General features: G+C 55.3%; 2 protein-coding genes across 4 annotated transcripts; one reads left to right on the top strand and one right to left on the bottom strand.

The window, feature by feature from the left end:
* Positions 1-3,363: 3,363 nt before the first annotated feature.
* On the bottom strand, positions 3,364-4,711 carry LOC129200378 (uncharacterized). 3 transcript variants are annotated; one of them, XM_054811723.1, is made up of 5 exons: positions 4,484-4,711; positions 4,316-4,380; positions 4,082-4,151; positions 3,867-3,913; positions 3,364-3,516 (listed from the first exon to the last, which is right to left on the bottom strand). In XM_054811723.1, the coding sequence occupies exons 1-5, from the start codon at positions 4,613-4,615 to the stop codon at positions 3,375-3,377; spliced, it is 456 nt and encodes a 151-aa protein (XP_054667698.1). In that variant the 5' UTR covers positions 4,616-4,711; the 3' UTR covers positions 3,364-3,374. The 3 variants fall into 3 exon arrangements, with proteins under 3 accessions (XP_054667698.1, XP_054667697.1, XP_054667696.1); XM_054811722.1 differs by having other exon boundaries at positions 4,316-4,711; XM_054811721.1 differs by having other exon boundaries at positions 3,867-4,151; positions 4,316-4,711.
* A 5,755-nt stretch (positions 4,712-10,466) lies between these two features.
* LOC129200373 (SUN domain-containing protein 3-like) lies at positions 10,467-14,728 on the top strand. The gene is made up of 9 exons (XM_054811716.1): positions 10,467-10,547; positions 10,837-10,877; positions 11,146-11,284; positions 11,511-11,595; positions 11,734-11,849; positions 12,530-12,697; positions 13,067-13,153; positions 13,747-13,871; positions 14,587-14,728. The coding sequence occupies exons 1-9, from the start codon at positions 10,467-10,469 to the stop codon at positions 14,726-14,728; spliced, it is 984 nt and encodes a 327-aa protein (XP_054667691.1).
* The last annotated feature ends 6,360 nt before the right edge of the window (positions 14,729-21,088 follow it).

The following is a 21,088-nucleotide window of genomic DNA, read 5'->3' as shown; positions in this document are numbered from 1 at the left end:
AGGTCTGTGGCTTACTTTACCTAGATCAGCCGAAGAAGGTTTAAGGTTTTTTTATGTCACCTGTAAATCTGTCGTTTAGCTTTAATATGACTGATGCCACGTCTGTAACGTTCCTGTCACCCCGCTGGACCGTCAGGAATAACGGGCTGTATTTTCGACAACAGCCAATGATAAGGTCTGATATATATATGACGTTTGGAGTAAACCTCCAAAACAAGCCAAAAAATGCAAAGTTATATTCAACAGTGGTGTGTAAAGCTACTAGACCATCATTTAATGTCTCTATTCCTTCTCCGATAGATAGATCAAACTCCTTATTTGCTGGCGCCAAAGGGAACACACCTGCTGGAAATGTCACTTTCAAAAAACTCACCAAGAAAACCTCCTGTTGTTATTATCCATGGGATCCTCTGTTTGATCCATTGGCAAAACCTGCTTTCTGTGAAGCAAACTGTTCTACTCGATGGGACCCACAATGGTGTATCCTACTCCCGAATAAGACTCATATGACCTCTTGAGATAGAAATAATTTGATGTGGGCTTGGTCAGGAAACAAAGTGGGAGAAGTTTTTATAGAGCCCAAATTTGATCCACCTATCAGGGAAGTTGAAAACCCCCTTTTTAATTGTTCTGAGAGAACCACTTGTGATTCGGGACCAGGAGATCCTCCTGAAACTTGGTTTATTGATAGTCTCAGAACTCTAATTCGAGATATGTGCACGTGCTGGGGATATCCTTCAAAGGGATGGCGAAATAGCGACAAAACTTGTAATACCACTCTTCCCAGAAGTCGCAATTTTTTTAAACAAGAACGGCGTGGAGTACCCTTTACTCATTATCCCCTACAAGGGACGCCTTTAAACACCAAACCTATTATATGTGCTATCAATTATATGGATCAATATACCTGTAAAACTAGCATATGTCCAGCCCCACTGGGACTAGCATGGGGGTGCTCCAATGGAAAATTTTACTCTCACTTAACACGGGAATATCACGCCGGCCTGAGCTGTGGATTAGCTATCCCTTCTTTGTGTCCATCTCGTGTTTTTCATCTTATAGCACCTTCCCGGCGATCGCGTGGAGAAGCGGGAAGTAATCCAAAGGCTCGTCCCGATGGGGCGATTAATGGAGTCCAAACTCCCAGTTATTATACTGCTGCACAACTAACTGCGTTAATGTTTGAGAATATTTTTACCCCTTATGTAACCTTGAAACGACACCAGTTTGTCCTAGAAAATATTACCTGGCAGGTACGTCTTTTAAGTAACTGGACACGATATGCTTTTGGAGCATTAAACTTACAGGTCCAACAGGTATCAAAGATAACCCTTCAGAATCGTCTAGCGCAGGTTCTTCAGTTTCAAACACAGCCCCACCTCCGGTTCTCCGAACCCTTGCCGAGTCTGAAGCGTTCACGTCCACAGGCCTGGCTCTGACAGCTCTGGGCAAGCTCTGCTTACAGCTCTTTATGAATTCTGACAGCACATCAATGTAGCCAAAGGTGGTGTGGGCTGTAAAACAGCTCCACACCTGGGTTTGGAGCATCCCACTCCACGACAGAGGATTTGGCTTAGTAACAAAACGGTGAACCTTACCCTGCTTTAGCAGCTTCTTTAAGGCTGGTTCTTAAACCAGCTCTTTTTCCCCGTCAGTCTCTAATTTCTGAGACTCGCGCTTGCTCATTCTTTCTGTCAAAGACTTATTTTAACATCAAAATTATCAGAATGGGATAGTTTCACTTGCATCATGATTTGCTTGAAGAAATTCCGGGCTGGTAAATACCGGGTTTGGCTTCACTCACACTGCCCTAAGCACTGCCCCAACGCAGTCACACGATCCCAGAAGGTACAAGACTTCACGTGCTTCCATTAAAAAACACAAGAGCAAATATGCCCTGCAACAGTTCTGAGTGGCCTCATTATCTTTACACCTTCCCAAAAGGTTTAGTTCTGGCATTGTTGCCAAAAGAGTCGTCACTGTGCTTCTCACAACTCGCACCTTCTTTAGCAAATGCTGCTGCAGGATCTGTCGCAGCCTCTAGGGGAAGGTCCCTTTTGCTTTGATGCGTCCCGGGAAGATGCTCCTGAAGAGCTGAGTGAAGTAACCCAGCGGGAAAATCAAAATTCTTAGACACAGTGTCAGGGTCTTTGGCCATGCAGAAACCATGAGTGATGCTTCACAGTGATGCTTGAACGTAATGTTAAAACTCCTCTGAGCGTACAAACTCTCTCTCTCTCTCCTCTTATGTGTACACTCCTTTATACAGACTCTTCCTGTATTCCATTCAACTCTACATTGTCACTTTCTGACTGACTCTGATTTTGAAAAGAAAGTAATAGAAGCATCCGTTCCCTGCTGGGAGACATTTTTGTTTGCTAAGATAAGTTTCTTCCCTGTGTACCTTCTCTTCAGGATAGAAGAGGGTAACTCTCTTGCCCCTCTGACTATTCAGATGATCTCTAAAAAGGTAGATTCGTTAAAGGGTGGTTGACTGTTGTCGACAATGAAATGCATGTCTAAATCCCATGTAGATGGTTTCTCCACTGCACTTAACGGGAGATTAAATATAGGCAGCAGAGAGAGACCTTTCCCATTTAGTCTTGGCACAAGTAGACTAAAATACACTTTCTTTTCCCATTTCTTAACCTACCTCCTTTTGACGAACATTTGCACCCATGTCAGCTCTTGCAGAGGTTTTCCTAAATGCGCCTCGTTTATCTTCGCCTCATGTAAAGGCAATTACGACTAAGCGTGGTGGGTTGACCCTGGCTGGACAGCAGGTGCCACCCAAAGACGCTCTATCACTCCCCCTCCTCGGCGGGACAGGGGAGAGAAAACATAGCAAAAGGCTCGTGGGTCGAGATAAGGGCAGGGAGATCAGTCAGCAATTACTGTCACGGGCAAAACAGACTGAGCTTGGGAAAATTAATTTATTACTCATTGAACCAGAGTCGAGTAATGAGAAGCAAAACCAAATCTTAAAAACACTTTCCCCCCACCCCTCCCTTCTTCCCGGACTAAACTTCACTCCTAATTTTCTCTGCCTCGTCCCCCCGAGCAGTGCAGGGGGACGACGAATGGGGGTGCCGTCAGTTCATCACACGTTGTGTCTGCCCCTCCTTCCATAGGCTGAAATGGGCAAGATCTTGGGAGGGGATGTAGCCAGGAACGCTGACCCACACCGACCAAAGGGATATTCCTGCCTCCAAATCGGGCAAGAGCCAGGTCTGAGGCAGAGCCATGGCGGGGTGTGCACAGGCAGAAGGGAAAGCAGCAGCCACCTCCCTCCGACCCGTCAGCGGACATTCATTGACAAGGTCGCACCCTTGTTCTACAGTCACAGGCTGCTTTATTCTCTTTCCTGCTTTATCTCAGAAGAGCTGGGACCTCGCTGGGCGGCTCCCAAAGGCGGCCGCCAGCTTTGGTGGCAGGACCCAGTCAAGGATGTCTCCCTTCAGCACAACCACGATGAGGATGGCGATCTGGAGGAAGGCGAGGAACAGAAGAAGTCTCCTGGGGGACAGGAGAGGGGTCAGGCAGAGCAGGGGCCCAATTTGCCTCCGCTCTTTCCAAACACCCTCTTCAAATGCCACCGTGGGACCATGCACCGTGCCGGGCACAGCACTCCCCGCTCAGGACTGGAGTGAGGGGCCCGGGCACCTCTCCCAGCTCTACTGTCCGTCTCCCCAGTGGGCCCCCAAATGCCCCCCTTACGCGCCCCCCAAGCTAGGAAGAAAAGACATACTGAAACATTTCATCCCGGAGAAGTCCCAAGCTGCCTAATGCCCTTGGGACCACCGGCACGGGCACCCCACTGCCTACGAAGAGCCACGGCACCGCGAGCCCCCCCCCCGGCAACTCACCTCAGCCAAGAAGTGATGCCATGCCTCCTTGACGCCAGCTGCTCCTCCTACAGGCCAAGGCACAGCAGGGACATGTGTTGGGGTGTGCGAGGGGGCCGAGGTTTGGGGGCTCAGAGCCCCTCCCTCGTCCCCGCTGAGACCAGTGCCCTCATGTTCCTCGGGCACAGAGCAGACCCTTCCCTCCCCAAGGCCCACAGCGGGCTTGTCTGTCCTACCAGCTGCACGGCCACCATCTCCTGCAGCAGCGACTCCTCTGGTGGTTCTGCCTGCACCTTCTTCCCCCTGCTACGGAAACCATGGGGTTCTGGGCTGTGAGAAGAGACCTCGGCCGGCATGGCGACCCCCCGGGTGGTGGCCAACAGGGAGCCGGGGTGCTGCCCAGCCACAGCTGCTCAGCACCCCCCCGTCCCGCTGCCACAGGTTTCAGTCAGGGACTCGTTGCCACTCACAAAGCTCTTGGCTCTCGCAGGCATTCCTGTCTCTCCTGGAGGTGCTGGAGCTTGTTCCTGAGCAGCTGGAAAAGCAAAGGGCCCAGTCAAGAGTCCATGCCACGCTCGCTCTGAGGGGGCTTTAACCTCACAAACGTGTCGAGCCCCCATCCCTCCTGGCCACAGTACCTTCTTGACCTCAACTTGCTCCTGCAGAGCTTTTGTCAGCTCTGACCACTGGTCCGTCTGCAAGGCAAGCGGGACACATTGCAGGGAGCCGTGGTGGAAAGGGCATCCCCAGTCAGTCCCCACCCAGGGCATGGGGAAGTCAGGCCAGGGCCAGGGTGGCAGGCACCCGGCTGTCCTGGGAGTAGCGCCATTGCCCAGCAGCTCTGGACACTCCCCGAGGGACTGATGGATCTGGTTCACAGACCTTGAAAAGCTCCGGCACTGCTGTGCCTCCTCCTGCCGTTCCCTGAAAGAGGTCTGCCTGCGAGAGAAAGGGGAACAGGAACCTCTCCAGGAGGGGCAGGGGCTGGACGAGGACCTCCGTGGCACCGGCGAGGGCCCACCGCCAGACTACCCGGCACCCCCCTCCCAATCCAGAGGCCCCAGCCCTCCATCACGGATGCCATCGAGGCCCAAAGGAAAGGTCCTCCCCAGCCACACCACTGCTGCGGCTGCTGGGCTGCACGGCCCCAGCACTGGCACCCCCCTCCCTGACCCTGTCAGGACGGGCCTCCTTCTCCCCTCTACCTTCTGCGCCTCTTCCACGCTCACGCCTGCCTCCCCGTTCTCCATCTGAAAGTGCTCCTGCGGGAGAGGAGGGGAAGAGGAGCAGCCGTCAGGGCACCGGCACACTCCCACGAGCGCACTGCCCTCCGCCTTATCCCCTCCCGGCTCCCTTCGGGCACTGCCTTGGCCCTCGCGTCCCCTCTCCTTCCCAGCCCTGCTGGCACTGCGGGCAGACAGAGGGACCCCCAGGCCCAACTCTGGACGTGGTCCACACCTGGACATGGTCCCGAGCGCCTGGCTCTCGGTGACCCTGCTCGAGCAGGGGCAAGTGCACGAGACAAGATGATCTCCAGAGGTGCCTTCCAACCTCAAGCCGTCTGGGATTCTGTGAACTCACCTTTGTCTGGGCCACCAGCCCCTCCAGCTCCTGGAGCTCCTGGCGGTTGTTTCGGAAACACCGCGCCACATCACAGTTCTGGGAAGAGGAGCCGGACACAGGCAATGAGCCCCTGACACAGCCCCAGCCGCCGCTGCTGGCCGACATGGGCGCAGGAGGGGACACTGACCTCTCTCCTGAGCTCCTCCATGGCTTCCCTCAGCTCCTGCTGCTTCTTCCCCTGCGTGGGCAAAGGAGGGGTCAGGGGCTCAGCTCTCGCAGCCCCAGCCCCGGGGGGCAAGGGGAACGCTCCACACCTACCAGACACCGCAGCAGCTCCTTGTGCCTTACGGACTCCGCAGAACACTGGGCCAGGCGCTCCCAGAGCATGCGGAGGTCTTCCTTCACCGCTTCTGCCAGCATGGCTGCACTTGCGCGGCGGGAGCCAGCAGGGTGTGAGGGGCACGGGCGCGGGCACTGTCAGGCACGCACACTGGCGGGGACAGTCCCCGAGTACAGGCGCGCACACGCTCTCTCACGCGCAGGACACGGCCACGCAGATGCTCACTCAGGGATGCCCAGGGCTGCCACGGGAGCCTCCCCCCAGAGAGGAGCACCGTCAGCCGCCTGCGCTCGCGCGCCCGCAGCCCCCACAGCCAGCGGTCCTGTGCACGCACGTGCACTAGTTGCGTGCTCGGCTCGGCCTGCGCCAGCTGGGTGCCGAGCACGTGGCAGGAGGTGGTGGGGGGCTGAGGAGAGAAGGAGCTTCCCCTGCCCTGCTATGCTGGGCGCTCACAGGGCCCCTCCTGCCCTGGGGCCTCTGCCACGCCACCTCCAGCATCCACATCCCACCCTGTGAGCTCAATACGCTCCCCACCCCCGGGATCCCCTTCCTCTTGGTCCCCCCCTTACCAGCCCCAGCAGCACACGTGCCTCGGTCCAGGCAGCTGCCTTCCCCCTGCCGCTGGCAGACACACACAGACCCCCAGCCAAGGGCTGCGGGGACCGTGGGCGTACTCGGCCCTCACCTCCTCTTCTCCGTCGGGCACCTTCCGCTGCACGGCGGACACAGGACAGGTCGTTGGTGACTGCTCTCCAAACCCCTGCCCAGTAGCACCGAGGTTGGGTTCTCCTCCAAATGCTCCCCCGCCTCTGGGAGCAGCTCCCTTTCTACCTGCCAGGGCGCCCGTCTCACAAAGGCACAGTGACATCGCAGTGACACGGCCACCGCTGCCCACTGTGACATGGCCGTCACCTCCCTGGGGCTGGTGCCAAGAGCTGAGGCGGGGCCCAGCCGCCGCCACGGGGAAACAGGGCATCACTCTCAGCACCCACTCTTAGCATGCGGGCGGGAGCGACTGCGGGTGCTGCCTGTCGGCGTCTCCCCGTGGGGTTTGCCTGTTCCTTGACCATCCGGCTCTCACAGCTCCCCGCCCCAGCACCAGGCATGAGCCAGGCTGCGCGCGGCCTCCCACCAGGCACACGCAGACACTCACACGCAGGCGTGTGCACCACGGGTGTGCACCACAGATGTGCACGGACGGCCACTCCGCGTGGGCTCCAGCACAGAGCTCAAGCATCCAGCCCCCAAGCTACAGCCCGGGAAGGGGAAAAAGGAAGACTATCCCTCTGCTCTAGCCCGGGCAGACACCATGCTTGCAGACTCCCAAGCGGAATGCGGTCTCTCCCGTGCTCAGAGAGCCACGGCTGCCGGCAGGCGGGGGGATGCCAGGAGGAAGGGGTGGGGGCATGCAGCAGGCAGGCAGGCAGGCAGGCAGTGACCCACGTGCTTCAGCTCTGGCCCCTCAAGCGGCTGCACGCAGTGGATAAGTCCATGCTGCAGCAGGTACACCTTGAAGCATCGGTGGCTGTGCGTGGGGTCATGCTGGAACACCTCAAAGCGTGTGCCCGCCACAGGGCAGGTTTATTTCTGAAGGGACTGCAGTGACTGTGGCTGTGGGTAAGGCCATGCTGGAGCAGGTGCACCTCGAAGCGACTGTGACTGTGGATAAGTCTATGCCGCAGCAGGTATAGCCCTGGAGAGACTGTGGCTCATAGGTCAGGCTCCACTTGGAGCAGGTGCACCCCTAAGGGACTGCAGCCTGTGGATAAGTCCAAGCCGGAGCAGGGGCAAGGGGAGGAGTTCATCGCAATGTTAGACCCGATGGTCTGGCCCAGAGGGACCAGGGGTGGAGACTGTAATGGAAATGCTTTTAAATGGTTGTAGTGCATGATTTGAGTTGCGTGTTAGAGAAATTACCGTAGCAGGAACCACCTGAACCAACGGAGGACAAGCCTTACAAGAAGCAGTGCAAGTGCAGCAGTGGACCTGACCTGAGCTGCTTTGGTGCCCAGGAGCTCCACGCAACACACCACCTGTGTTTCTGTAAGATGAACGCACGGCTTTTGCTTTCCTTATTAAAGTGTCTTTATCTCAACCCATGAGTTTTCTCACTGTCACTCTTCCGACTCTCTCCTCCATCACACCGGGGGGGGGGGGGGGTGGGTGGGTGGGAGCGAGCGAGCGAGCGGCCGCGTGGTGCTTAGCTGCCGGCTGGGGTAAAACCACGACAATGGGGACAGGGGCCTGCTGGGCTGTGGTGCCACCAGGGATGGGAGCCTGGGGAGGCAGGAGACGTGGGCCGTGGGGCTGTGGGGAGGGAGAAGGGCAGGGGCTGTGGGGCTGTGGTGTGGGAGGGTGGCTGTGGGGGTCGTGGGGAGCATTGGGGAGGGAGGAAGGGAGGGGGCTTGGAAGGGTCTAGGGGTCTGTGGGTGAGCGTGTTTGCCGGCCTCGGTGTAAATGAGTCCCCGGCTGCTGGAGCCTGAGTAGCCTCAGACACGCTTACCGGGGTGGCCTGCACATTGCTAAATGGTTGCCGAAAAGGTGGAGTAAGAAAACGACCGTGGCCTGAGAAGACGGTGGTTCCACCCGATTCTACAGCGTCATAAATACTGCGGCGACAGAGGGAGGGAGGGAGGGAGGGAGGGAGGCCAGGTGAGGCTGGCACGCAGGGACCTGGCTTGCGGCAGGCAGGGTGGCGGTGCCCAGTGCCTTGCAGATGAGACTGGGCCTGGCCTGGAGAGGCTGCGCGGAGCGGCACGCAGGGCAAGACCCTCTCCCTGCGCCCCAACGCACGCACCCGAGGTGTGCACATGGAGGCGGAGATAGAAAAGGCTTTATTGGCAGGGGCTGTCAAAAGGGCAGCAGCCCCTCACTGGCCACGGGGAGGATCTTTCCCAGTGCATACGCCAGGGCGCTGTAGGTCTCCTCAGACAGCGCATGCGACAGCAGGCGGTAGAAGAGCTTGGGGTCGTACCAGGAGGGGCAGAACTGGCCCTGGTCAATTCTCTTGCGCTCGCAGCCCAGAAAGCCAACCGTATCATAGAATCATAAAATCATAGAATGGTTTGGGTTGGAAGGGACCTTAAAGATCATCTAGTTCCAACCCCCCTGCTGTGGGCAGGGACACCCTCCACTAGACCACATTGCCCAAAGCCTCATCCAACCTGGTCTTAAACACTTCCAGGGATGGGGCACCCACAACCTCTTTGTTCCAGTACCTCACCACTCTAACAGTAAAGAATTTCTTTCTAACATCTAATCTAAATCGACCCTCCTTCAACTTAAACCCATTACCCCTTGTCCTGTCGCTACACTCCCTGATAAACAGTCCCTGACCATCTTTCCTGTATCCTGGGCTGCATGCAAAGAAGCGTGACCAGCAGGTCCAGGGAGGGGACTCTCTCGCTCTCCTCCGCTCTCGTGAGACCCCACCTGGAGTTCTGCAACCAGCTCTGGCGGCCCCAGTAGAAGCCCGGAGCACAGGGCATGCCACCGCCCGGCGCAGGAGGAGGTGTGTAACGGCACAGCAGCTTGCCGGGGCAGCCAAAGGAGGTGCCGCTCGCTCTCTGTGCTCCCACGTGCTTCTGGACCCCTTGTCTCTGCGAGCTGCGGGTGTGGGTGGGGGCTAACCCGCAGGGTGTCTCCCTCCCGGGTGGCACAGCCACCCCGTCCTGGGCAGCCCCTCTGAGGTCATCATGGGCATCACCAGCCGGCTCTTGTGAGGTCATAACCTGCTGTCCGCCATAAAACCCCACGCTGCAGAGGTGGGCAGCAGTGCGAAGCAGAGCGCTTTCAGCAGCAAGCGGATGCCTGGAGAAGAGGTGCCTGGGTCTCGGGAGAAGAGCAGGCTTTTCCCTCCTCCTGGCCAGTGTGCTGCAATTGCAGGGATCTCAGCCAGGATGGGCAGGTGGGTGCAATGGGGCCCAGAAAGCAGGGAGGGATCCGGCCAGAAGCCTTGTGTGCTGCCTGGCTTCCCGGCAGAGCAGGCAGACCCAGAGCATAGGGGCTGTCTGCACTAGTGCCCTCCAGCCCGGCAGCCCAGCAACCCCACTCCGGGGGCACGGCCCTGCCCCTTCTCTGGGGAGAGCTGAGTGGGGCCATGCTGCTGCCCCTCCCCGTGTCAGGCCAGAGGTCTTTGTGTCCCAGGGGCGGTGTTCAACGGGCCACACCTTCCCAAAGGCCCTTGGGCCCTCGCGCTTGCAGCTGTGCTGAGCACCAGGTTCCTCCTGGTGGCAAGTGAGCTCCTAAAGGGACCCCTGGCAAATATGTGTCCCAACCTTGGGCTTTGGTGACAATAGCGTTCCCTCTCTTTTAGACACTGTGACAGCCAGCAGAAGGGCAGGCGGGTCCTGAGGCTCCTGTTCCTGCTGCTTCCCATCCTGTCTGGTGAGTACCCCTGACCAAAAACGGTCCTCTCAGTCCTGGGGAGAGCGACCAGCTCCTGAGGAAAATAACCATCTCTTGACAATGTGATCCACAGCTGTTGTCTACTGCTTGATCTCCACGGTGTGGGGAAAGGGAGTGCGGTGGGTAAGTGCCTCTTGCTGTGGGAAAGCCAACGCCTGCAAAGGCTGTGCTTCTGCCCTCCTGCCTCCCCTGGGAACACGGGGCTCATTTTTATGCCCGTCACCACTGAGGCGGAAAAGGCGGGGTGGGAGGGGGGCAGAGGCAGGGGGGAGGGGCACGTCTGTTTGTCCTCCAAACTCCTCAGCGCCTTGATGGGGTTCAACATGGAGCCGGTTCTCCTGGAGCGACCTTGGCAGAATGGCAGGCTGAAGTGTGGAGCACTTTGGCAGAAGGTGCCTTTGCTGCCTGCATCCCTCTTGGATAGCCTCGGGGGTCAGACGGAGACCCGAAAGATGCTCTGCTGAACATGGCTGGTCAAAGAGACCAACCTTTGGGTCGCGGTGTCTCCAAAGTGACTTGAAGCAGCAGGAAATTCTGCCTGCTCTCCCTAGGGGAGTCTCCTTGGGGAAGCCCTGGCAGTGCTGCTCGTGCTTGCTCCAGCGGAGTGTCTCTCCCAAGCGTCAATTTTGGCAGTAAACGAGCTACTTCCAGAGTCCATCCCACCCCCTCTTTACCTTGCAGGAGGCGCCAGGGCTTCCGGAAGCGGAGCTGCAGTCTCTGAGGTAAGAGTGCTTTCTCGCCAAGGAACGCACTCTGTGGAGCCATCGTGCTGCCTGCACGCACTCGCCTCACGCCCAGGGCTCCTGACCTTCCCCGTCTACTACTCGCGGTGGTGGAAGGGAGCCCTTTGTAAACCAGAGGACAGAAAGGCTCTGGGGGATGGGGGGGGGCCCAGGCCCACGGGACCCTTCTCTGCGTGGCGTTGGGAGCCTGCCTGCCTGCAGAGGCTGGGCAGCTGCTGGACAAGACCTGCTTTCTCTTTGCCTCCAGGAACTCACAGGCTTGGCTGGAGCTGAAGATGCGGGAGCTCAAGGAGACGGTGGCTCAGGTGTCTGATGCAAAGGGGAACATAGTGCAGGCAGTGAGCGAGGTCCTTGAAGACCATGGTGTCCAAGAGGAGAAGAGAGAGGTAAGGGTGCTGGCGGTAGATGAGAGACCTCGCTCCCTTTCTGGGCTCCCTCCTGCGGCGTCCTCTTGGCACTCTCAAAGTCAGCACCTTTTCTGACAGGTCTTGCCTTGTGTTTTGTGACACGGAGGTGCTCCTTGGCTCTGTGCTAGGACCAGGGTTTTATGCAGAACGGTTCGTGCGTGTGGTGGTGGTCACTGCCATCTCTCCCTTTGCAATTCTTTCCCAGGAAATTCTGCGGTTGGCCCAGGCGGCAATTGAGAAGGCCCTTGACGACTCCATCCAGATGCGTGACTGGGCTCTGGAAGCCTTAGGTATGCAGACAGAAAGTCTCGCTGCCCTCGGTTTGCGTATGGCACTCCCCCAAAGTCTGCCAAGATCTGCTTTCAAGCCTGAGAAATGCATCCTCATGCACTGCTCCAACTCCTAATCTCTGTCTGCCTTCATGTCAGGTGCCACCATTGATGAGAAGAGGACATCCAAGAGTTATGGTGGGCAAGGCAAGAAGACCTGGTGGCTTTTTCCATTCGCCTTCTCTTCTGCAAACCCTCCAGAGACAATCTTGCAGGTATCACAAGGGAAGTCCTGACTTGGCGGTTCACCTCCTTGCTTTCGGATTGGCAGACCAAGTGCACAGCACTTCCCTTCAGCACGGCCGTACCGCTCGGCCCTGCAGTCTGCATCGCACTCCTGACCCCTGCGATTCCTGACGGCACTACCCTCCCATCAGGAGGGGGACCGTGCTGAACCCAGCTGCTGTGACCTGCCCACCAGCCTTGGTTGCAGTTAGCCGAGGAACTTTGTCCTCGGCGGCCCCACTGCCAAACCGCAACTCGGAGGGTCCCTTTCCGGAGTGGGTGGGGGCTGCTGAGCCATGGGAGCAGGGAGAGACGCTCCTCCGGGCCCCCGGACCTAACCTGCATGACCAAGTCTGAAGCAGGGTCCAAGTCTGCATTGGACCCTGCAGCTGCAGGGCAATCTTTGAAGGGCGGTGGGGTGAGGTGCACTAGGGAGACCTGCCCTGCCTCTGCAGGCTCCAAGAAAGCAGAGCTGCCTCGGGAAAGGTGGTAGAGCCCAGAGGTTTTGTAGGAACCCTTCCGTATTGCCCTGCTGCCCATCGACTCGTACCCATTTACGAGCAGGATTGCAGCCCACAGGCAAGGCAAGGTCTCTGCTTCTGGCCAAACAAGCAGCTCCGTTGGCTCTTTGGCTGCCTTGCCGCTCATGGTCATGGCTTTCTGGTTTCAGCTCCGTATTGCCCCGGGCAGCTGCTGGGCTTTCCAAGGATCTCGAGGCCACGTGGTCATCCGTCTGCCTGAGCCAGTCTGGCCAACGGCTTTCACCATCTGGCATATCTCCGAGGCAGTCTCTCCTTCCGGGGAGGTCAGCAGCGCCCCCAAAGAGTTTGCTGTCTCCGTAAGTCTTTGCCTTGCGCTTCTTGGGGGGGCCCGGCCCCGGGGAAAAGCTGTGCCAGAGACGTGCTTCTCACGGCGCTTACTCTCAGACAGCCGTCTGGGGCTGGCTGCTGCAGAGCACCGCATCCCCCGGGGGGGGGCACTGGGGGCTCGTGGGGTTCTGTGCCTCTGGGGGCTTCTTCTCTGCTTCGTGGCCGAGGCTCCTGGAGCACGCGCTCAACGCCCCCTGACCCCGAGTCAGCCCAAGCTGTGCTAGACTGCCGCTAGAGCCGAGGGAGGTGGGGAAGGGTTCCCGGGTTCAGCCTCGGCATGCCCTTTTGCCGACGCCCTGCTCGAGCCTGACCGGCTCCCTTTGTCTCTTGTCTTTGAGGGAGCGGATGAGGCAACGGCAGAAACGCTCCTGGGGACGTTCACCTACGACGTGCACAAGGAGATCGCTCAGACATTCCATGTGCAGGTACCGCAAGAGCTGTGGGCAGGATGCCCGGGAAGAAGGCAGGGTTGTCCGCAAGCCCTTGGGGAAAGAGTGCAGAGGATCACCCCAGCCAGTCTCTGCTCTCCCACGCTGCTTGCTCCTGCAGGGAGGACAGCAAGGGGAGACCAAATGGGGCTTTGCTCTGCTGGCTGAGGCAGCTGACCCACCTTTGCAAGGGCTTTCCTTTTCCTCCGCGTAGCGAGTGTAGAGAAAGCAGCGGTGGGAAGGGGTCCAGGAAGGGAAACAGTCCCCCTCAGGGGAGACGGCAGGAGGGAGGAGGGCAGACGTCTTCCCCCTCAGCGGGACGCTTCCCGTGTCCCAGAGCAGCCCAGGCAGCAAAACGCCTCCGCTTTCCACAGCTCCCCTCAGCAAGCCTCTGAGGCCAGACCTTTGCTTTCTAGGCACAGAGGGTTCCTCCATGGCCCTGGCAAAGAGGGGTCTGGTTGCCCTGGCTTCCTCCTTCGCCAGGGCTGCTGTTTGGTCCTCAGCAGGGGGAGCGCGGGCAGAGGGGGCGCCGGCGATGTGCTGTGGCTCTTGCCACCTCTGTAATGATGGCTCCCCCCATTTCTTTACAGAAGGAGCTTCCCCGGACCTTTCGCTACATCACACTCCGGGTGCACAGCAACTGGGGAAACCCCGAGTACACCTGTGTCTACCGAGTACAGGTTCACGGGAAGACGGCGAGCCGCAACGACCGCCCGCAGGCCCAAGAGCTCCTTTAGGAAGAAAAATAAAAGAAAGGAGATGTTTGGCAGCTTGACGTGTGTGTGTTCCTTGGGAAAGATCTTCCAGGGAGCTTCCAGCATCTTGTGCCTCTAGTGGGGAAGGGAGCTTTCTCTCTCAGGAGGAGGATGCTCGTGCTCCAAGGGACCTTGCACCCTTGGCAGGAGGATAAGGGATGGAAAACACCTAGGTGGGACAGGCTGCAAGGGACACAGGGAAGGGGAACGGGGCTTGAAGGACAAGCAGCCCGATGGTTCAGCTCAAGCTTCGCAGCCCAGGGTCGCTCACCAAAGCTCCAGCGTCACTGGGAGAAAGCAGAATCTCCCGCTGGCAGAGAAGAGGAGCGAAGCAGGTCTGTCTGCAAGGCCCGGTGCTCGCTCTTCGTAGGCAGTGGGGTGCCCGTGCCGGTGGTCCCAAGGGCGTTAGGCAGCTTGGGACTTCTCCGGGATGAAATGTTTCAGTATGTCTTTTCTTCCTAGCTTGGGGGGCGCGTAAGGGGGGCATTTGGGGGCCCACTGGGGAGACGGACAGTAGAGCTGAGAGAGGTGCCCGGGCCCCTCACTCCAGTCCTGAGCGGGGAGTGCTGTGCCCGGCACGGTGCATGGTCCCACGGTGGCATTTGAAGAGGGTGTTTGGAAAGAGCGGAGGCAAATTGGGCCCCTGCTCTGCCTGACCCCTCTCCTGTCCCCCAGGAGACTTCTTCTGTTCCTCGCCTTCCTCCAGATCGCCATCCTCATCGTGGTTGTGCTGAAGGGAGACATCCTTGACTGGGTCCTGCCACCAAAGCTGGCGGCCGCCTTTGGGAGCCGCCCAGCGAGGTCCCAGCTCTTCTGAGATAAAGCAGGAAAGAGAATAAAGCAGCCTGTGACTGTAGAACAAGGGTGCGACCTTGTCAATGAATGTCCGCTGACGGGTCGGAGGGAGGTGGCTGCTGCTTTCCCTTCTGCCTGTGCACACCCCGCGATGGCTCTGCCTCAGACCTGGCTCTTGCCCGATTTGGAGGCAGGAATATCCCTTTGGTCGGTGTGGGTCAGCGTTCCTGGCTACATCCCCTCCCAAGATCTTGCCCATTTCAGCCTATGGAAGGAGGGGCAGACACAACGTGTGATGAACTGACGGCACCCCCATTCGTCGTCCCCCTGCACTGCTCGGGGGGACGAGGCAGAGAAAATTAGGAGTGAAGTTTAGTCCGGGAAGAAGGGAGGGGTGGGGGGAAAGTGTTTTTAAGATTTGGTTTTGCTTCTCATTACTCGACTCTGGTTCAATGAGTAATAAATTAATTTTCCCAAGCTCAGTCTGTTTTGCCCGTGACAGTAATTGCTGACTGATCTCCCTGCCCTTATCTCGACCCACGAGCCTTTTGCTATGTTTTCTCTCCCCTGTCCCGCCGAGGAGGGGGAGTGATAGAGCGGCTTTGGGTGGCACCTGCTGTCCAGCCAGGGTCAACCCACCACGCTTAGTCGTAATTGCCTTTACATGAGGCGAAGATAAACGAGGCGCATTTAGGAAAACCTCTGCAAGAGCTGACATGGGTGCAAATGTTCGTCAAAAGGAGGTAGGTTAAGAAATGGGAAAAGAAAGTGTATTTTAGTCTACTTGTGCCAAGACTAAATGGGAAAGGTCTCTCTCTGCTGCCTATATTTAATCTCCCGTTAAGTGCAGTGGAGAAACCATCTACATGGGATTTAGACATGCATTTCATTGTCGACAACAGTCAACCACCCTTTAACGAATCTACCTTTTTAGAGATCATCTGAATAGTCAGAGGGGCAAGAGAGTTACCCTCTTCTATCCTGAAGAGAAGGTACACAGGGAAGAAACTTATCTTAGCAAACAAAAATGTCTCCCAGCAGGGAACGGATGCTTCTATTACTTTCTTTTCAAAATCAGAGTCAGTCAGAAAGTGACAATGTAGAGTTGAATGGAATACAGGAAGAGTCTGTATAAAGGAGTGTACACATAAGAGGAGAGAGAGAGAGAGTTTGTACGCTCAGAGGAGTTTTAACATTACGTTCAAGCATCACTGTGAAGCATCACTCATGGTTTCTGCATGGCCAAAGACCCTGACACTGTGTCTAAGAATTTTGATTTTCCCGCTGGGTTACTTCACTCAGCTCTTCAGGAGCATCTTCCCGGGACGCATCAAAGCAAAAGGGACCTTCCCCTAGAGGCTGCGACAGATCCTGCAGCAGCATTTGCTAAAGAAGGTGCGAGTTGTGAGAAGCACAGTGACGACTCTTTTGGCAACAATGCCAGAACTAAACCTTTTGGGAAGGTGTAAAGATAATGAGGCCACTCAGAACTGTTGCAGGGCATATTTGCTCTTGTGTTTTTTAATGGAAGCACGTGAAGTCTTGTACCTTCTGGGATCGTGTGACTGCGTTGGGGCAGTGCTTAGGGCAGTGTGAGTGAAGCCAAACCCGGTATTTACCAGCCCGGAATTTCTTCAAGCAAATCATGATGCAAGTGAAACTATCCCATTCTGATAATTTTGATGTTAAAATAAGTCTTTGACAGAAAGAATGAGCAAGCGCGAGTCTCAGAAATTAGAGACTGACGGGGAAAAAGAGCTGGTTTAAGAACCAGCCTTAAAGAAGCTGCTAAAGCAGGGTAAGGTTCACCGTTTTGTTACTAAGCCAAATCCTCTGTCGTGGAGTGGGATGCTCCAAACCCAGGTGTGGAGCTGTTTTACAGCCCACACCACCTTTGGCTACATTGATGTGCTGTCAGAATTCATAAAGAGCTGTAAGCAGAGCTTGCCCAGAGCTGTCAGAGCCAGGCCTGTGGACGTGAACGCTTCAGACTCGGCAAGGGTTCGGAGAACCGGAGGTGGGGCTGTGTTTGAAACTGAAGAACCTGCGCTAGACGATTCTGAAGGGTTATCTTTGATACCTGTTGGACCTGTAAGTTTAATGCTCCAAAAGCATATCGTGTCCAGTTACTTAAAAGACGTACCTGCCAGGTAATATTTTCTAGGACAAACTGGTGTCGTTTCAAGGTTACATAAGGGGTAAAAATATTCTCAAACATTAACGCAGTTAGTTGTGCAGCAGTATAATAACTGGGAGTTTGGACTCCATTAATCGCCCCATCGGGACGAGCCTTTGGATTACTTCCCGCTTCTCCACGCGATCGCCGGAAGGTGCTATAAGATGAAAAACACGAGATGGACACAAAGAAGGGATAGCTAATCCACAGCTCAGGCCGGCGTGATATTCCCGTGTTAAGTGAGAGTAAAATTTTCCATTGGAGCACCCCCATGCTAGTCCCAGTGGGGCTGGACATATGCTAGTTTTACAGGTATATTGATCCATATAATTGATAGCACATATAATAGGTTTGGTGTTTAAAGGCGTCCCTTGTAGGGGATAATGAGTAAAGGGTACTCCACGCCGTTCTTGTTTAAAAAAATTGCGACTTCTGGGAAGAGTGGTATTACAAGTTTTGTCGCTATTTCGCCATCCCTTTGAAGGATATCCCCAGCACGTGCACATATCTCGAATTAGAGTTCTGAGACTATCAATAAACCAAGTTTCAGGAGGATCTCCTGGTCCCGAATCACAAGTGGTTCTCTCAGAACAATTAAAAAGGGGGTTTTCAACTTCCCTGATAGGTGGATCAAATTTGGGCTCTATAAAAACTTCTCCCACTTTGTTTCCTGACCAAGCCCACATCAAATTATTTCTATCTCAAGAGGTCATATGAGTCTTATTCGGGAGTAGGATACACCATTGTGGGTCCCATCGAGTAGAACAGTTTGCTTCACAGAAAGCAGGTTTTGCCAATGGATCAAACAGAGGATCCCATGGATAATAACAACAGGAGGTTTTCTTGGTGAGTTTTTTGAAAGTGACATTTCCAGCAGGTGTGTTCCCTTTGGCGCCAGCAAATAAGGAGTTTGATCTATCTATCGGAGAAGGAATAGAGACATTAAATGATGGTCTAGTAGCTTTACACACCACTGTTGAATATAACTTTGCATTTTTGGCTTGTTTTGGAGGTTTACTCCAAACGTCATATATATATCAGACCTTATCATTGGCTGTTGTCGAAAATACAGCCCGTTATTCCTGACGGTCCAGCGGGGTGACAGGAACGTTACAGACGTGGCATCAGTCATATTAAAGCTAAACGACAGATTTACAGGTGACATAAAAAAAACCTTAAACCTTCTTCGGCTGATCTAGGTAAAGTAAGCCACAGACCTTTATTTTGGTAAGCCCACATTCTAACAAAACCTTGAACTAATTCCCAAGCCAGACGTGGGGTATTTTGGCTTGGGATTCCTCTAACACATAGGGAGAGACAAAGAACATAGGACCAGACCCACAATTGCCGGTGTTGAGCAGAATTGACAGTCATGGTTTGGCTATGTATCTCTCTGTATCACACAGATTACGAGTACAAATTCCCCAAAATAGCACCAGCTTCGACTTTCTGCGGTGGAGGATGTTTCTGGTAGTTACGCCTGTAAGAAAGAACAGAGGAAAAGATCCCGATTCTTTCAAATCGGTGGTTAAAAGGATGGACAATCCACCCGGTATTAATCTCGCGTTCCTTTCCATGGGCATCAGCAGCTATCCATGAATAGGTGTTCAGTGGAGTTTTAAGGGTCAGAGGCACCTCCCCCGCTGTTGGGAGGTCCACCAGAACAGGTCGTCCTGGAGAGTGTAAGGGTTTTACAGGGTCCTTTTTCTCCCTCTTTCCAGGGAGCAAGGAGGGGGGTGTTGGACAGAAAGCAGGAGTTCAGGGCATCCATTTATCCCCCATCGACCATTTACTCTGGCAATGGCATGCGGGAGTCTTGCGGACCACCCAGGGCCACGAGGCCTGAGGATGCCTTTTAGGAGTCCATTGGTCCTTTCTACTATCTCTCCTGTTAGCTTGGGGATAGTAGGGGGTATGGAATGTCCACTGTATTCCCTCGGTTTTTGCCCACGCCTGGACCACCCCGGCAGTAAAGTGGCTGCCGTTGTCTGATTGAATCGATTTAGGTTTAGGTAAAAAGCTAAACCGCAACTTTAACCCTTTGACTGTTTTTTCCCCAGTCGCCCGTGCTACTGCTTCGGCCTGAACAAGTCCCGATATTACTTCCACCCCAACAAGCACATACTGTTTCCCTTCTGATTTCTTGAAAGGCCCTATGTAATCGACCTGCCAGGTTTCCCATAGTCCTTTCCATCCCTCAGACGGAGTGGAGGATCTTGTCAGGGGTGCTTTTCCAGTCTGGTCCGGCATAGGCCGCAGGCAGAAATTACTGTGCTACGGAGTTTTCGGGGAGCAGGCCATCCTCTGCTCCCAGCCTCCTTAAGAAGATCTTTGACTCCCGAGTGACCACGTATCACGTGTAGCCACTCCATTAAGCGTTCCCATTTCTCCTCTTCTCTCTCTTCCGCCAGCACAGCCAGGCGGGTGAGCGAGTCCACCTGATTGTTCGGATATGCGCGCTGGGTGATCCCCCCCTTGGTGGGCGGCTACCCACCCCACCAATACGGGCTTTTGCTTGGCCACATTTAATATCTCCTCCCACTTTTTCCTCTGCCATACGGGCACCCGGTTTACTTCCCACTGCTTTTGTTCCCAAAAAGGAGAGCCGCTCGGTGCATCCCTTGACTACGGCCAAGGATCAGTGGAGATGTGTACGGGTCCATCCTGCCTGTCTCTCTCATTTACCACACTCCAAACTGCTCTCAGTTCCCCCACCTGAGTGCTCCCTTCTCCTTCTGTTGCAATTGGCTCCCCAGAATCAACGTGCAGAGCAGCTGCTCGGTATTTCCATACTTTCCCCTCCCTCCTCCAAGAGGCCTCAGTAAAGCACACATTTTTCAGGTGGCATTCCAATGAGGGGGCTTCCTTTATGTAGGAAGAAGGGGTTTCCTCATCAGGGCGTGGATGATTTTTCCTGTGTTATTTGGAGCATTTTGGGTGCTCCCTCCTCCACTGGCTAAGCGTGACTGTAAGGCTCTAGCTGGGCATACCGCTTCCTGACCCTTTCCCACTGGGCAACTGCCACAGGGGGTGGGGGTGCCTGCCAGTACGGGGTTTAGGACCTTAAAGGGCCCGCGCAGGATTATGGATTGTTGCCGTATCATTCTTTCAGCCTCCTGCAAGGCTAGACTCACCACAAAAAAGACCCTTTTCCCAGACCGAGTATCGCTTTTCTGCATCTTTCAAGCCGCGCGTGAATGAAACGCAATGGGGGCGGGTCGGACCCTCCGGCCCACGCTGCCACACGTGTATAGATGCCCCATGAATTGCAAAACCCCATTCAATTTGGAGCGCATCTGTCGGGTGTAGTGGACCCAAAGCTTGATATGTTCCTGCTTCAAAACACTAGTAATTTTCAGGGCTTCCTCATGAGTAGGAGTCCAATCCCAGGTAGCTTTTTTGCGCGTTAAATCCTACAGGGGACGAGCTGTGACAGAAAAATCCGGCATCTGTTTCCTCCAGAATACCAGCAAGCCTAGGATATGTTGCAGTTCCTTTTTTTGTCCCCTGGGATTTTTATCTGTTCTAAAGTAGCCAAGGTTTCGGGGGGAATAGAAATCGCTCCTCCTTTCCACCATATACCTAGGAACTTCACCTCGGGGGGAGGGGAGTTGTATCTTTTCTGCTGGACCTGAAGTTCTAAACTTTCCAGGTGAGTGATCGTTTTCTTTTGGGTTTGTCCCACCGCAGTGGCATCGGACCCCCCACCAATATATCATCGATGTATTGGTAGGTTTTAACTCCCTCCTCAGGGATGATTTCTGACAGTGCTTGGGCCAGGGCGTGGTGCGCCAAGGTAGGCGCGAGTGCCGATATCCTTGGGGGCAAACGAGGTAAAGGTATATTGTATACCTTCCCATGAAATGCAAATCTAGCTCACTATCACCTTCCTGTAGAGGAACCATGAAAACCATGTCTTTGCATCAATGGTGGCTGACATTTTATGGACTGTTCCTGTATGGTGCCAATCGGTTCGGCCCTAATAGGCACGGCCGCTGTCAGAGGAACTGGTGCGGCGTTTAAGCATCGATAATCGATCGTTAGCCGCCACTTCCATTCGGTTTGCGAACTGGCCACGCTGGGAGTTATATAAGGGAGTGAGTTGGAATAATTAGCCCCTGCTCCTGCAGCTCTCTTATCACCGGAGCGATTCCCTCCCTCGCTGCCAGCGGTAAGGGACAGGGTTTCACATTCACGATTTTAGAG

The sequence above is a fragment of the Grus americana genome, unplaced genomic scaffold (genome assembly GCF_028858705.1).
Source record: "Grus americana isolate bGruAme1 unplaced genomic scaffold, bGruAme1.mat H_81, whole genome shotgun sequence".
Lineage (NCBI taxonomy): Eukaryota > Metazoa > Chordata > Aves > Gruiformes > Gruidae > Grus > Grus americana.
The sequence above is the reverse complement of the archived record's forward strand: the minus strand, read 5'-3'. Positions and strand labels throughout refer to the sequence as shown.